At 36.9% G+C, this 17,322-nt stretch overlaps 1 protein-coding gene across 1 annotated transcript in view; it reads left to right on the top strand.

The window, feature by feature from the left end:
* LOC149561409 (Carbohydrate-binding-like fold) overlaps positions 1-17,322 on the top strand; it is a 193,237-nt gene that overhangs the window by 48,728 nt on the left and 127,187 nt on the right. Inside the window, exon 11 of the mRNA XM_089825132.1 lies at positions 15,224-15,352. Coding sequence (XP_089681258.1) covers positions 15,224-15,352 — 129 coding nt within the window. The remainder of the gene's footprint in view (positions 1-15,223; positions 15,353-17,322) is intronic.

Raw genomic sequence — 17,322 nt, forward strand, 5'->3', positions numbered from 1 at the left:
TATAATGCACTTCTAAGCAAAAAAAGAAGAACATACCTGATATATGAATGTAGACGGTTATTCTGAGCCTTAACAGAAGATATCCATTTCCAAAATATCCATTCACGCAGTATTTCTCAACAAGAAGTCCAAGAAAAAGAGAGTGTTATGTTTTCAGTCAACTTATTCCCCAATCATGGTTTGAATCCTAAATATCGCTGTTCAAATCAGTGCTGTAAAAGAATTCTGTCGACTCCATCCATGGAAAAACATGGCTACAGTCATGAAGAAATGAAGGCTCTAATTAGCTCAAACACCCGATTCCATGCATCGAAGGTTGTCACTAAATTGCTGAACATAGGTGCTAATTTGCAGTCCCTCCAACCACACCCCTAAGTGACTAGGAATGCTTGGATTTAAAGACCTCTTAGGGGGCACCTAGAATCCTCTAGAAGCAACTAGGAGATAAGCGTTGACAACTAAGCACGAGCTTTATCCTACCTTCTAGATAAATGAATAAGAATGATAAGGTTGTAGACACCATGTGCTTAATTAGTACACTAACTCCTGTGTCGTAGACAACTCGTGCATCAAGGAGGTACGCATACTTCTAGGTGAATAATTATTAAAATAATTCACATTACTTAATTTAATATTCACCCGACCCTTTTTAATTAATTTATTATTATTATTTCTTTAAATCTCATGCACTTATAATGTAATTCATGACAGTTTTAATAAATTAATTTATTTTCCAATTTAAAATTTATTTTTTGAAACTTAATTAATAAAATATTTATTAACTTAAATAATAATATTATTTAGCATTTATAAAAATGAACACTAAACATATTATTATTAATTTAAATAAACATTATCACGTTCCAACTTTGAGCTTATAATTTTCATCTCCAAATTCAATTCTTTTATTTAATTAATTTCCCAATTAATTAAATAAAATTAAATAATAAAATATCATATTAATTTTTCATTAAATTAAACCATTAATTAAATCTTTTAATTAGGCTTAATTAATGGAAAATTCACCGAGAAAGAGTTCGACAATGATAGCAAAATGCGAACTAGGGCAGGCACTATACTCAGGCTCAACATCCCATCGCAAAACTAGTGTCTGCCTATACTTTGGAGTTTGATGATCAACAAGTCGAAGAGCATGATGCACTGTCACTAGCTTCTCCTCTCTTTTAGAGGTAAGTCTATTCCTCTTGATAGAGTGGATATATGAATATGTGGACCAATTCCTCTCTGCAGCTGAGGAACTAGCAACCTATGAAAGGAGGCGACTGGCAAGTATCTTTAGCTCAGGTGTATCTCTCCTATGCCAGGTCCACCATCCAATAGGATCCCTCTGTGCCAAAACAACTCTATCCAACCTTGCTTGTGGCTTACCCAAGTTTGGGCCACCAAGGTTGGTGAAGTCAAGGAACTGTGCACGAAGAGTAGAGGCATCTTGAGCTGAATACATCTTATCAATTGCTCTTGTGAAGCCATCCAAAACCTCAGGATCATCACATGGGAGGCCCCTTCCACCCAACTGTGCATACCATTTGGGATTTAGAGCAAAGGCTGCCATATGAAGCGGTGTATTCATCATGTTCCACCTCCGCATCACAATAGGCCTAATATGCTGCTCATAAAAGCCCAATGTAGGATCCTTTGCCACAACAATTCTCTTCATCTTACCCAACATGCTGTCAATAGTCTCATAGATCTCTCCCAAACTAGGAGCATCAGTATCAGCATATTTAATGACATCAACGATGGGCGCTATGACAGAGAAAATATATTTGTAAGATCAAGATGCCAACAAAAATAAAAATCAGAATTAGAATTTTAAGAATTTTAAGATTATTAGTAGGAAAATCGGCAAGCAAAAGACTAATAGTAAATTTAAAAATCAACAACTTACTTCATTGTAGACCACCAACTCTCATCAAACATCCTTTGCCTCACCGCTTTTCCTTCAGAGGACTTAGAATGAGACCATTGTCCCCACTCTGGATTCACCACCATCAATTGAAGGGCCTCATACACCTCAATCATCCTCTCCATCAAGATGAAATATGTGCAATACCTATAGCAACAATTAAAAATAAAAAATTTAAACTTAAACATTAATGATTAAAATTTAAAACAAAAAGCATCACATGTAGGTAAACTTATAAATAATTTTTTAAAATAACTTAAAGTTAAAACAAAGTAAAAGTAAATTATAATTATAATTAACATACCTTGTCTCGGCTGGTTTGAGGAACTCCTTTTTAGAGAAGGACTTGAATAGAGCAAGTGAAGTGTGGTGGTTGCAAATAAACATTTGCACTTCTTTAGCTTCTAGCACCGCTTGTTTCACCCATTCAATCTTCCCTATGTCTTTCAATGCATTGTTCAAGGAATGAACACAACAAGGGGTCCAAAATATGTGCCTATAAGCACACTCTATCATCAAACCAACTGATTTGCACACAGGTGCAGAATCTGTGATAACCTGTACAACATTAGAGGGCCCAATCTCCTCTATGGCATCTTGCAAAATGGTCAACTGGAAATCTGCATCCTTCTTTCCTGAGCAATCTATGGCTCTCAAAAAATAAGAGCCAGCAGGGGATGTGACAATGATATTGATGAGTGGCCGATGTCTAACATCGGTCCACCCATCCATCACAATAGAGTAGCTTGTCCTAACCCAAGTGCGTCTCATATCCTCAAATAACAAAGCAACCTTTGAGTACTCTTCATCTAGGATAGTGGTTCGTAGCTTATGCTCACCGGGGGGTACAAATGAGGAATTCATGCTCAAAATATCTTTCACCATTTGTTTATAATAAGTGGAATGGGCTGCATTATATGGGATACCATTAGCAACAAAAAATCTACCAATGGATGCCTCACACTTCTCCTTTGCCTGTGCATTAAACATACTTTCCACCGAGCCCTTCTCACCACTACTTATCTTTCTCTTCCCTCTAGACCCACTAGGGCTGCCACTAGTACCAATGGCGGATGAAATATGCCTAGATGATTGTGAGGGAATGGATGGGGATGTCACTGTCAAATTTTGTCCCTCCATTTCAGCCTCTAAGTGCAATTTTTGGCATTCTAATTTTTGTTCATCGATTAGGTTAGGACAAGCTTTGACTCCTTGGCATGGAACACCTAAAAAAGGCAACTTCACTCTTGTATAGCTGCCCCTAAAATCATCAAGACAAAGATGGCAATCCCACACCTTAGTCCCTCCCGAATTCTTTTTATCTTTTGGCTGAGGTGTGACATATTGGAGAAGAGGTTTTTTCCTATTGAAAGGACCTTTTGCAAAATTCTTCATAATGTCGGAAGGGCATTTAAACAAATCAGCTTTAGGATTGGGTTTTTGCCTAGTGTCACTACTAGCAACATCAACCCCTACATTTTCTTCTTCACTACTACTACTTGTACTCCCACTGCTGCTCATTGTGTTTAAATATGCAATTGAATAGATATATGAGCTGAAACAATGAAAAAATAAAAAAAAATCAGACTTTGCAAGCTGCAAATTTATTAAAAAAGGATAAATGAAAGCTCAAAGAGTTTTATACTTACTTTGTGGACAAAATAGAAGATCAAACCCTTGGTCAAGCTCTTGGAAGCAAAAATATTACCTCCTCTACTTGCAAAATGAAAACTTCAGCCGGCTGCAACATAAAATGAAAATCAAACAATTGTTAAAACAACTTAAATGTGTGGAGTTATATACATTTTAGGGTTTTTGGAGGAGTGGGGCCCACTAGCCAACCAAGAAGGAGGCATTAAATGTTTTTAAAATTTTTTAAAAAAATTTTTGAGCATACAAAAAAGAGGGATGCTGGCCGTACCTGGTATGGTCCGGGGATGGCTACACATCCCCTTTCCGTATCGGGTACGGCTGGCCGTCCCCCTTTTGTCCCTCCCATGTCCCCAAGTTTTTGAAACGTCCCCTGAAAAAAAAGGTCATTTGGAGATGGCTGGGGGACGTCCCATACTCGTCCCCCCGTCCCCAGGACGTCCCCATCCCAGAAACATCGGGTTTTAGGCCGGGTATGCATCCCCGGCGAACATAGCATATTTCGTATGTTGCTTCATAGCTTTTGAAAATGCTCCACAAGTTATGTAGGTTGAAATGACTTTCTTGGCCATTTTTGCCCCCATTCAGCCCATCATTGATATCCAATCAGAGAGACCTTAAATGAGCTGTTTTCTTTGCAGTGGGTCATCACACTAAAGTTGGCGGCTAACATTTCCTTTTAGCTTGGTCCCTTCTTTGACCAAGTTGATTCGGTTTGTTCTTTTGATAGAGTTAGCTCGGTTTGCTCTTGGTCAGGCTAAGTGATATGAGATCCAACGACTCACGTGTTCTTGCGAGCTATCGGCCCATTTTTTACAAGAGCGTGAGATGCTTCCATGCGTTGCCTTTCCAGTGCTTCCTCCCATTGCAATGCTTCCACGAGACCCAGAAGCCCGAAATCGCATAGGATGCTGCCATGTGTCTTCATCCCTATATTTCTCCATATCGTGGAGTCTCCGCAAGGTTCTCGAGTTTTGGAATTGTGCCACGTGGTGGAAGGTCCCATCTTCGACTTAAGTCCACCCAATATACATATGCACATATCGACGGTGGAGATTCCACAAAAGATTAAAAGATTGACATCTGATCTATTAAACAACGAAAGTGCAAGATGCTGCTATGTGTCGCCATTCCAACATTTCTTCATGTAGCGAAGTCTTTGGGAGACTCCAAAGCTCGAAATGGCATAACAACCATTGGATCCGGTGCATCTTGGGGTCTCTTCACTGCATCTCAATCGTCCACTGGAGATGAAAGGGATCCACATCGACGGTTGCATTGTAATATCTCATTGGGGAGATTTCCGTGGCATTTGGACCGTCCTCAGGAGGAGACTTTCATTGACGGTCAGCGTTCGAATTTCGGGAAAATCAAATTTATTTCCCACGGTCAACCCTGCATGTTGTGGGCAGATAACACGTCTTGTTATCCCCCGCCGCATTTTTTGGCCGTTTCACGCCATCAAGACTAGTTCTTCAATGCCCAACTACTTCTTGGGCCTTGATTGGCACGACGCCAAAACATTCAATGCCTCTTTAATGCATATAATAATCAAATTTTAGTGATTTGATCTCTTGCGGCTTGGTGCACAGGCTTTGGTCTCATCCTGTCACTTCCAACATCAGATTGCACTCCATGATTAGAGTTCTTTCTTATTTTCAGTTATTGCACTCGTCTGTAACTCAACTCCACCTGGTTGGGGTTTGAACTCAATGTAAACATTAGAGTTATGCTTGAACTCTTTAAAAGACAGTTGTAAATATTTGTGAAGGGTTCTTCTTTGTTTGTTTTTTGCAGCAGCATTATGCTCTACAACTTTGCCTTCCATTAATGAAACTTCTCATTTTCTTATCTATTCTTGCAATTTTGCTGTCTAGTGCATGTATTTGCCTTGTAGTGAATGTTTCCTTTCTATTTTCTTGATTCATATGTTGTGTTAAATCAATTAGCAATTGCTGCATAGTGAAATTTCTTTCCTTTCAGCACTTCAATCAGTTCCAAACCTATATGTGGTTCCTTGGAGATAGAATAGAGTCAAGACTGACATATTTCGGATTTTCATTGATGTGTAGTGCAGTCATAGGCAGAGCTATAACCATATTTCTATCTTGATGCATCACCCCTTTTCCCTTCTGCAATTTAATTTTATGCATTCCTTCTCCCTTTTCCCTCAAAGTGGTAGTGTAGGTGCATCCTAATAGTAAGGAAGCTGGCCTTCTCCGGAGATTCAACCTCAGAGCGCAAGTCCCACACTTGGAGGTTGTTTCCATGTTACACAAGGTCGCTTGAGGGTCATACCTCAAGCAAGGGTGCGGACTTTTATGTCAACATACTTGTAAGATTGTCATTTTGCAAGTTTTTAACAAACATAAAAATCCTATCCACATAAAAATGAAACCCTTTATAAATCCTTCATTAGACCGAGTCTGTTGTTGTTGATTGGTTGTAATGCCCCCTCCTGGATTTACCCTAGAATCTGCCCTAAAATCACAATTGAAACAAGGTTACGATTATATCTTTAACAAGTAAAATATCTTCTTTAAAGAATATTAGCTTAGACTTAGACACTCCCCCCACCCCCCACCCGACGAACCCCCCCCCACCCAATTATTAGGGTTTGGAGGAAGAAGCATATATATTTAATATCTCTATTGCTCTCTACTATTGAAACACAGTAAGGTTTGGAGGAAGAAGTATGATGGGTCTGCACGAAACTATCTTACACTAAGCCGCAGAGATAACACCAACCCTCTTGGCCCCAATGGCTGGCAATGTGGATGCTCACTCTAGGTGGTTTACCTAGTTGGGTGCTTGTACCTTCTTTCCCTATCCATGCCTCAGCTCCTAAGGTCAATAATCCGTCATGGTAGGGTTGGAAGGAGATTGTAATATGTTTCTTGATTGTCTTATCTAAGCCCAAGAGCGAATCTTTCCCCCTTGGCAACAGTGATAGGCAGTGTAAACATCGACTTGGGGTGGTTAAGTTAGATGACAATCTGATATTTTTCCGCTTCTTTGCGGCTTCTTCCTTCCCTACCTGACAGATTTACTAATGAAAGGATCATAGGTCTGCTGCTATTCATGGCTGATTGCATTGTCCTCTTCTTGAGTGCTGACGGTAAGTGTTTTATTAGATGGTTGATATCTCTAGAAAATGATTGCTCGTCTTCCATATATTCTCCTTCCTTTCTTTACTGACGTTTTAACCACACCACTTCATGGATTATTGTGAACACTTCCACTAAGGACAATCACTGTTTATTAAGCTCACTGCAGATTGCTGCTTCTATTATAAAAAGTATATATTATTGATGATTGCTGACATAGCAAATGTATGGCTGACTTTACATATCAATTGCATATTAGTAGTTATAGCTAACATTCTTTGTTTGATGGTCATCACAAAGGGACTTGCAGTTCATTCAATGGATACCAAGTAGTTTTTAGTTTCTTCAATCGCTTCCAACCAAACAATTGCAAAGAGATAAGGGATTTATGAATTCTAATCTGCTCGCAGAATGCAAGAAACCACGGATGTCTTTCTAACTCTTCTAGATGTAGTTTAGGTGTTAACATCAACCAAGCTACTGCAATCTCCTAAGGTAGATGTAAGATGTTCAAACTACCACCATTCCATTAACACCATACATTGATGCATATTAATGTGCACACAATGATCAAAGTTAAGTTCATGAAAATGCCATTTGACCATGCAAGCCAAACTTACAATCAACGAGTAGCTAGTGGTTTGGTCTAAGCGATTTTGCCGAAGATACAACAAAAATCAGTTCCATTCAACTAAACGTTATATTTAACTAACATGGGGAAATAAAGAAACCATGCAACAATTTAAAGCAACACAAGTAATCGACCATGAAGATCGACAACGAATCAACAATTTCTTTGATCTTAATCTTAATCTTAATCCTAATCTCCTCTCTAATGAATCTAATCTCAATTCTGTTAACAAACATGAAGACACCACCCTGCGGGCCAATAAGAAAATCACAATGCTTTTGAGAACCTATTAGAAAATAGATATGGTACAATATGATTGGATGTGTTTGAACACGTGTAATTGGAGCCTTTTGATTGGTTGAAGATGAGTGGGCGCTGCCTCAACATCCTTTATCTCATAGACTTTATCAATTCTCTTGTGATGAAAAAATATCTCTTGATATCGAATATTTCCAAGCCTTCAATAATGATGGCATATTTTCCAAATTGCTTCATGTTCTCAAATTTTCTCCATTTTTGTTCTTGGAAATTTTCTCATTGCTCTGATTTGAATTTGCATGTACTTGCAAAATTGATGTCTCTTTCAATGTCTTGACCTTGATCTTTCTTGTGATTGTGAAATTTTCATGTCGCTGGATCCTTCAAAAAGAACATGGATTTGTTGAGGAAATTCAAGTTGATGATTTCTTTCCTTCTCCTCGTTCTTTGCTTTCTTGAACTCCAACTTGATTTTGATGTTTAAATTTGCCTTTTGATAGTCTAAATTTGAACCTCCTCATTCGAAGCCCTTGAGCTTGATATTGTTTGAAGTTTTGAACTTGATCTTGTATCATCTGTTCGTTATTTTCAAGCTCTTTTCTTTGCTTGATATTTACCTTGAAAAAACAAAGGAGAAAAATGAATTAAGCTCATGGTTTTAGAAGAATTTTGCTTATGCATTAAGCTGCTTTGAAAAATATTTTGTTAGAAGTTTTGTAAGTAATCATTCGCAGATCTGCTAGAAGATTTTGATAATATGACCGAAAGAAAGAAATAATTCCAGATATGAAATTTCCACATTATATTTGCAAAGAGGAATTACGACAGTCTCAAATAGCATCCGAAACTTGTTTTTGCCTTAACTGACCTCATCAGTTGGAGGAGAAAATCCGAAGAGAGAGTGAGTTGTTTGTATTGTATTTTTTTTCTTTTTTGCTTTTTTGCATTTTAGATGAAGGCATTGAATTTTCCTTGGTATAACACCAAATTTATTTTCCTTTTTTTGCAAATCTTAAGATCAGATTTTGATAAAATGGCTTCATTTCTTTGACGTGAAATGAATTTTCTTCTAAATTTTGGAATATAAAGGAGGAGTTTATGGCCTATTACATGCCCATATCACGTCTACTGATACCACTCTATTTCTGATTTTGAGGAGAATTCTGCCTTAAAACTCCAATATCGTTGCCTCCTCAAAGTCTCCAATTTGCTTCTCTTAAGATCACTGCGAAAGGAGCAATTCGCTGCTTTTGACACAAGGTAATTCTGCCTTGTTGTGTTGAGAAAATGCTTTGCCTTCATGACTCTCATGTAGGCGGCTTGAAACATGTAGGGACATGAGTACATTTAGGCCGACTTCAACCTGATTGGCCGATGAAAGTTATTGCAATTTGATTAAGTTTGTTTTTTGATCATGTAATTATCATGTAATCTCACCTCTCTTTGCTTGGTTGATTTGGCTCATCTCCGGGCAAAAATTTAGGGATGGTTGTGATTGTTAATCCTAAGATATGGTCAGATTCTGGCCTGCTGTTAGAATTGTCATTTTGCAAGTTAACTTATAATTCTTCAAGTTAATTTTTTAACTTAGAAGATGAGATGCTCTACATAAAATATAGTATTTAAGCATAAGTTAAACTTATACATCAAGTTATATAAATCTTGTTAGGATGTTTGAGATAGGTTTCAGCTTCATAGGAGTTACAGTAAAAATTCTAGATTTTGTGAGTTTATGCCTCCAATAGTGTTGTCTCCCACAATCTTCTTGACTTTCTAAGATCAAATTGACATTGGAACAAGGATTTTCAAAAGATTGACTTGCTTCATTACAAATCCTTTATATCCTTTATTAGCTTAACCCAGTTATCTCACTTAAGGGACAAAATCAACTTCATATCAAGTTAATTTCTTCATCTTAGAGGAGAAGAGGATCTACATAAAATATAACATTTAAGCATAAGTAAAATTTATACTTCAAGTTATATTTTATATAAATCCTGTTAGGTTGTTTGAGATAGGTTTCAGCTTCATAGGAGTTGGAATAAAGATTCTAGATTTTGTGAGTTTTTGAATGATTCCGGACTTAGCTAGATTTTTAGGACAAAATGCCTCCAATAATGTTACCTCCCACAATCGTTCCTGACTTTCTAAGATCAAATTGACATTGGAACAAGGATTTTCAAAAGATTTTGACTTGTTTCATTACAATTCCTTTGATTTCAGCCTCATATCCTTGACTAGCTTAACCCAGTTCTCTCACTTACACCCTTGACAAACATGAAGACCTAGTAGCAAAAGTTTCCCAAACTCATCTCCTTGACATGGAGACTTGAAAACAGCTACTAAGACCACCTAAGTGCATCTAAGACCACTACTCCTACTGCCAAAGCAAAAAGAGGGGCTCCCCATTTACAATGGGGTTATTGTCTGAAAACCTTACAACAGGTCAGTTAAGGATTAAGAAGCTTATTGTGGAGTTGAGTTTTGCACAATCATCACCAGCTACAGATACCATACAACTGTAATGTCCCCGTTTTCGCGAGCGCCAAAGTTTGTTGGATTAGCCTATCATTGGCCCTCATAAGCTAAGGCAGTTGAATAAAGGGTCCCCTTTTGGCAGATATCAGTGTGTGTTCTCCGTTGGAGCTCAGTATATGTTTCAAAAAGCATCACCTATAGATGGAATGAGTGCAGAGAAGATAGTTTTCTTTGTTCTTGGATTGTGTGCATGTGAGACAAGGTTTTTAGATGTGCCGGAGCATTGCAGACAGTTCATCTTCATTGTTATTTCAGTTTTGAGGCTGTGAGAGATCAGCTGAATCATTGCTTGATTGTTATCTTCATACAGAGGTCCAGTTTGTGCTTAAAAGTGAAGACATATCAAGGGTTTGAGCATCCAGTCAAGCAAACCTGTAGATGCGTTTTGGCAGCCAGTATTATCCATTTCTCAAGCTCAAATTTTCTGCTACAGTACCCATGAACAGGAAAAAATTACAGTACCATGAAGAATGAATGTGACTGTACTGTGAACAGTGATATGCTACAGTAAGAGTGACATGAAATCAGATTTGTGAATTTTATTCATGGGTTTCACAAATACTTACTGTTGCAGATTGAAGAAAATAACTAAGGGTTCCCATTTCATCTTTATTGTGGGAGGCTACTACTGTGAGTGGGTGAATAAGATCTTCAAGGTGGAGAAACCCTTGCCTGCAGCAAACTCATCAAAAAACTAGTTCATTTGTGTTTCCAGCATTTCCAGAATTTTCATGTAATAAACTGTTCTTTATTATGGAAGTGTGTTTTTGTTGAAAGGCTTTGAAATACTATGATACACATCTATATTTATTTTTGAAATTGTGTTACAGCCGTTTCAAGTAGTTTAATTTCAATATTTTATTGTTATTACATCTCTATGTCAAAGAAACACCTAAAAGATACCATGGTACACCCCCCCTAGACCAGAAAAAGTTTGAACTGGTCTGCAGTTCTGGTCCGGTTCGAACTTCGTTCAGGTAAGGTTCTTTTTATGCCCTGTGAGTATGATCGGGTTGGAACTGGGTTCAAACCAGGTGAACCAACACCAAAAAGTTCAAACCCGCAGCGAACTAGATCCTGCGGACGGCTGGAAATAATGTTTTTTGGGCAAAATTGAAATGTTTATTGGTGTCAACTACCCTAAAATTTGTTATGAATTGCTTTTGGCAGCTTCTCATTGTCATTTTATGTTTCGAAATAGTTTATTTTGTCTTAAGGAAGAGCACATAAGTTTTTGAGCAAGCATCCGGTTGTGCAAGGAGTTTGAAGATTGATTTGTGGGTGTTCTTCAAGTGTTCGTGCATCATTCATACACATTTGCAAGCTTGCAATGGCTGGAAGAGGTAAGATCTTATTCCATTTGCTGTTGTTTTTGTTCTAGTAGGCAATACTGAACAAAGAATAGAACCCAACTCTGATTCTCCTCTATAGTAGTATGTAGACATTATAAGACCTCTTCCAGGAGGTGGTGCATTCCGTTGGAGATTTTGGGGTTGTGGTGTAGAAAGAAATAACTCTTATTATCATGTGATAGGTCATTTGTGTGGATACACTGGAAGAGGAGTCAAGTAATGTCGTGGCAAACAAGGTGCCCCTATACCAAATGAAATCTTGTTAAAATATATTGAAGAGCATGAGGCAACAAAAGAGAGAGGACGTAGGGAAACAGAACTCAGTAGAAATAAAAGTAAAAGTAAAATAGCAAAGGGAATGCAACCCCGCCCCGCCCGCCCTCTCCCGCCCCATTGTTATAGTACAAGACCACCCCTATTTTAGTATCACAATAGACATTGACACTAAATTTGTATCCCTTTCACACAAAAGAAAGGGTCCATTGCTTTTCAAAATAAGAGTCGGGAAGTTGTTGATATTAAGGTGGGAAGATGCTTGTATGCAAATGGGTTGTCATTTAATGTTGTTCACTGTCCATTTTGGAAAGACATGTTGAGGGGTACCATTGAAGCTCCAAGAAGGTATTGTGGCCTCAGGTATGAGAAAGTGGGCACCACCTTTTTGGATCAAGAGGTCCAGTGGATTGAAGATCAATTGAAGCCCATAAGGGACTCATGGGTTGAGACAAGGGTGACAATTGTTTTAGATGGGTGGAAGGATTCCAGGAACCACCCCTTGATCAATGTCCTTGCGGTGTTCCCTAAAGGGGCAATGTTTCTGAAAGCAGTGGATTGTGAGAGCCAAGTAAAAGATGGGCTATTTATTGCTAAATTCCTAATTGAGGTCATTGATGGTTGAAGCGCGATATCAACATATCTTTTGGACACTTTGTGTAGTCCATTCACCCAATACTATGCTACATAAGGTTGGGAACCAAATTGAGTGGATCAAAACAGTGTATGAAGAGGTTGAGGACATCCAAATGTTTGTCACAAACCACCACATGACTCAATCTCTTTTCAAAAACCACTCAAATTAGAGCTACTGAAGGTAAATGAACTTGAACTCAAGGCAGTAATTTAATTTTTAATATTTGACAATTTCCGATTTTTCATATTTTGCTTGTGCAAGATATGTGCTTTTCTAAAATATGTATCTAACAGTTGTTTTTTGCTCTAATTTATGTTATAGGTTGCTAAGACCTGTTTTGCATCACATATAATCGTCTTGAGACGACTTGTGCAAGTCAAAGATGTACTTCAAGGTATGGTAATCAGCCACAATTGGGGTGGTTGGAAGCAAAAGAACACTAATAGGACAAACGAAACAAAGGATAGGGTATTGACTAACTCATGGTGGGAACGTTTGGAATATTTCCTTAAGATCACCGAGCCTATTATGAGCATGCTTAGGTACACTGACATGGATAGGCCTTGCCTTGAAGAGATATATAATGGCATAGACTCAATGCTTGAGAAGATCAAGCCAATTATAAATGACAAGGAGCAAGATCCGTGACAGACCTTTTTCAAACAAGTGCATGCAACTATTGTTGATAGATGGAACAAAATGACCACTTCACTACATTTATTTGCCCATACCTTGACGACCAAATACTTTAGCTCTCAATATTGTAGTCTAATAGGAAGGTTGCCACCATATAGTGATATGAAAGTGTCTAATGGGTACCAGGCAACATTTAAAAAACTATTTCGTGATAATGATATGAGAGATGTAATCATTGATGAGTTCATAGAGCTTGTGAATGTTAGAGGTCTAAGTAATGATTCTCTTCATCATCGGTTCAAGAAGGATGCTCATGGTGGTATCTCTTTGGCAAAGATTCCAAACATTGCAGCTCCTTGCAGTCAAAATTATATCACAAGTAAGTTTAATAATTTATTTAAAAAAAATTAGCTCACTTTATCTTCAAAAGAATTAGGACTAGAAAATGGTTTTAAATTTTTAATAAGATAGAATTAATGATTTTTTAATTGCTTACCATGTGTTGTCCTCATAGGTTGCTAGTTCTTTTGCATTAGAAAGAAATTGGAGCACCTATTCTTTCATCCACTCGGTGAAGTGCAATAGGCTGCAATAAAAAAAAGCAGAGAACCTGGTATTTTTGCATAAAAACTTGTGCCTTTTTTCGCACAAGAGTAAAGAATACAAAGAAGGGGAGACAAAGAAGTGGGATATAGTTGCAAAGATTGCGGACTTGGATGCTTCCATTGTTTGGCTTATAACGGTTGATGTTGATAACTTTCATGTCAATACCATTGTTGCTTCTTCTGCTGATCCCATTGGCCTTTGTTCAAGTAATACTGTAGAAGAAGAAGTTGAATAAGAAGAAGAAGAAGACGAAGAATATGAAGAAGAAGATGAAGATTGAAGAACTTATAATATTAATTGTTTTTCTGATTTTCATTCCATTAGTTGAACAATGAAAGTGAAACAATGATACTTGAACTTGATATTTATAATGTTTTGAATCTTTCATGTTGAAGTTGATTCAATTATATGATGGTATGATCACTATGATTATAAGTTTAACTGTTTATGGGGTTTCTGTTGTTTAAATGTGTTAATGCTACTATGCTACATTCTAATTTTAAGTCATGCTTCATATATATATATATTTTAATAATTTTTACATGTTTTTGTACTAACGAACCCAAACCCCTTTCCAAAACTTTGATGAACTTGCAAACTGGTTCTTGAACTTCGAACTTGGAACTGAACCCGAACTGGCAACACAAAAAAACATAAACCCAAATTTCTGAAGATTAAATCAGAAAATTCAGATCAAAACTCTGAGATGTGAAAAAAGACACATATTTTTGTAAAACACATCAAAGCATTTTGTCATTTTCTATGTCTGGAAATTGGATATTCATAGGTGTCTTACATCTCTTTACTTTGGGAAATTCTGTCTGATTTATTTTAGATGACTGGAATTCACTTATAACTCAATCAACAATATGAGTACAAGAAGAGCCAGTTTTCATGTGTATCATTCGTTACAAGCCTAGGTCTGGGTCACAATTGAGTGGTGGTTGGCACAAACTTGTTTCTCAAAAGATCAAACTGTCTTCTCTGTACTCATTCCATCTATATGTGATGCTAGTAAAGCATCCCCACCATGGTACTATTCTGGCTCTAAGTGCTCTTAGCCATGGATACCTTTCTTACTTTACTATTGCTTTTGCAGAACCTTCAGAATGTATTTTGCCTTGTGAACAAGGTATTGGGAGCTTCCTAGCTCTTTTTTCACTTGTATTTTGAGTGTCTCTGCATGCTAAATAATCTTGAGGTCAATGTATGGTAACATTTTTCTCTATCAGTACATCTTACTATGTTTGCCAAAACATATTCACCTTTCGTGTATACATGTCAGTGATTTTGCTGTGTTATGGTTTAGTAGTATTTCAATGTCATTATTAATCTATAAATATAGTATTTTTTTTTCTTTAGATCTCGCTTAAAACAAAATTAGTTTATAAGAGAGCCAGAGATGAATAGTCATAGAGGGATTTGTGTCTGTACATGTGTGGTGAGCATCATGGACGATTTTGGTCATTGATTTCTGCTTGCATTGAACTGTAAAGTAAATGGATTTCACTTGTCTCTTTGAAATGTGTCTGGATGTTCTAATTGCTTTCCTGCAACAAATTCACCATTGTTGACATTTCTGACATTTCAAACTTGTGTCTGTCTCAGGTAACAGGATTTTCGGTTGGAGGACGAGTTGTGGATTCTCAAGGCATTGGAGTTGAAGGTGTTAAGATACTAGTTGATGGACGAGAAAGAGCTACTACAGACATTTGGGGATATTACAAGCTGGATCAGGTACCCATTTAATTATGGCATACTCCAAACGGATTTTAAATGGATATAGCTGTGGCAGTTATTTGGAGTCAGAATGTTTTTAAGGAATAGCTATATTTTGAGTCAGAATGTTTTTAAGGAATTGCCATATTGCTTCTTTATCTACCAGACATGGTTTCTTGCCAATATCCTAGACAAGGATAGATGTATCTAGAGTTGTGTAAAAGGATCATCTTATTATACTAGATGCAATGTGCTTGCAGGGATTCATCTTGGATCTAGTAGTATAATGTAAGTATGCCAGGTGTGTTTATTGACTTTTGACACTGAATAATTTCCTTGGCAATTATAAGCAGGCTTGCAGAGTAGTGAACTTACACTCTGGGCATGCATACCATATTACCAATATGTCTGAGATGGACATGGAGACACCAACTCTGTCATTTATCTTATGTCCACTCACAAAGTGTTTTGATTAAAAATGATTTCCATAAAACCCTAAATGGAAAGTTAATAACCAATAAAAGGCTTAAAAACTGTGATAAGTATTCGCCACAGTTGGCCTCTGAAATTGCAAAAAGAAATGACAGGTCACTCCATCTCTCCAGTTCATTAATCCTTTTCTCTGCAGGTTTACTCCTGCATGTCAACATTACCATCAGCAAGAGTATGATGACAACCAGAATGCTTCTGTCATCCAGATCAAAATTTATACAGCTCATTCATTGTTTCTATCAAATTAGTAGGCTTTTTAACCTTTGGAATGTGTAAAGTGTATTTTATTTTTTCTGTTGTTACAAATTTGCTCTTTTTGCCTTGCCTTTATTGTGTTCTGTACTATTCATCTCTACATTTCACCAGTACGTATTCAGTCCTTGATACAATATGCTATTATTATGGTCCATGTGGAAGATGTTATGTTTTGCCCAGAAATAAAGACAAAATAGCAATAAGAAAGAACAAAAACAGGTACAAAAGACACAAGAGATTACCCTAGGAAAACCCTTCCACTATAAGGGAAAAACCCAACCACACCATGAAAAACATCACTTTTATTGATAATAAAAATGTTTGTGTGAATGCTTTTCACTTGATACAATATATATAAAGAATAGAGAGGCTCTTCATTATACAACTGAATATTATGACACATGTTTCTAAATATTATTAAAAATGTCTTCTTCAGCCAAAGATGACCATAATGGTCGTAACAGTCTTATTTCTATTTTCATAAAATCAGAGATAAAAATCTCTATAGCAGTTAAAATCTTCAGCACTCCCTCTTAGTAAGAGACAAATCTTTAGTAAGGCAGATACACATAGCTGCAACCAAAGATGTTAATGATAATTTTTCATCATATAGATTCTCATTAAAACATGTTATCTCAACATAACATAATTCACCATAGTTACTTTATAAGCACATCAAATTAAAGTCATGGAGTTTAAAATTAATAAATATACTGTCTCTTGTCCTCTATTCAAAATATAAGATGGATTCTGAGACCCTCCAATAAATCTTGCTGGAGATTAAAATTGCACAACTCAATTCCACTTATAACAATAGTTAAAGCTTTTGGCACAAGTTGCCTCTAATTCCTGCACATAATATAAACATTTAAACATTTGTAGTGTATAAACATTTATTGCACGCCAATATTATGAGATTCCTTAAACATTAATGTTCCTGAAGAAAAAGATTGCTTGGATACATATAAAATTAGTTGTGGCTAAGCTCCACTCAACATGTACTTTTGGTCAAATTTTATGATTGACGAAAACACTCTTGGTTCCCATCATCAAAGACTTGACAACAACCAATAATATTTGCACAAAGAAGAGAACTTATTCAATGACACTACTACACTCTGCTCAAATTTTCCATCCTTTCTGAATATTTCAACAACTCAATATACTTCTGCAGTGAGAGAGACACTGAAAAACAAGACATCCTACAATGGGCATCTACAAGGCTAGCAATGCAAATGAAG

Source organism: Cupressus sempervirens, chromosome 4 (assembly GCF_028749045.1).
Source record: "Cupressus sempervirens isolate cs-2001-9-10 chromosome 4, ASM2874904v1, whole genome shotgun sequence".
Classification (NCBI taxonomy): Eukaryota; Viridiplantae; Streptophyta; class Pinopsida; order Cupressales; family Cupressaceae; genus Cupressus; species Cupressus sempervirens.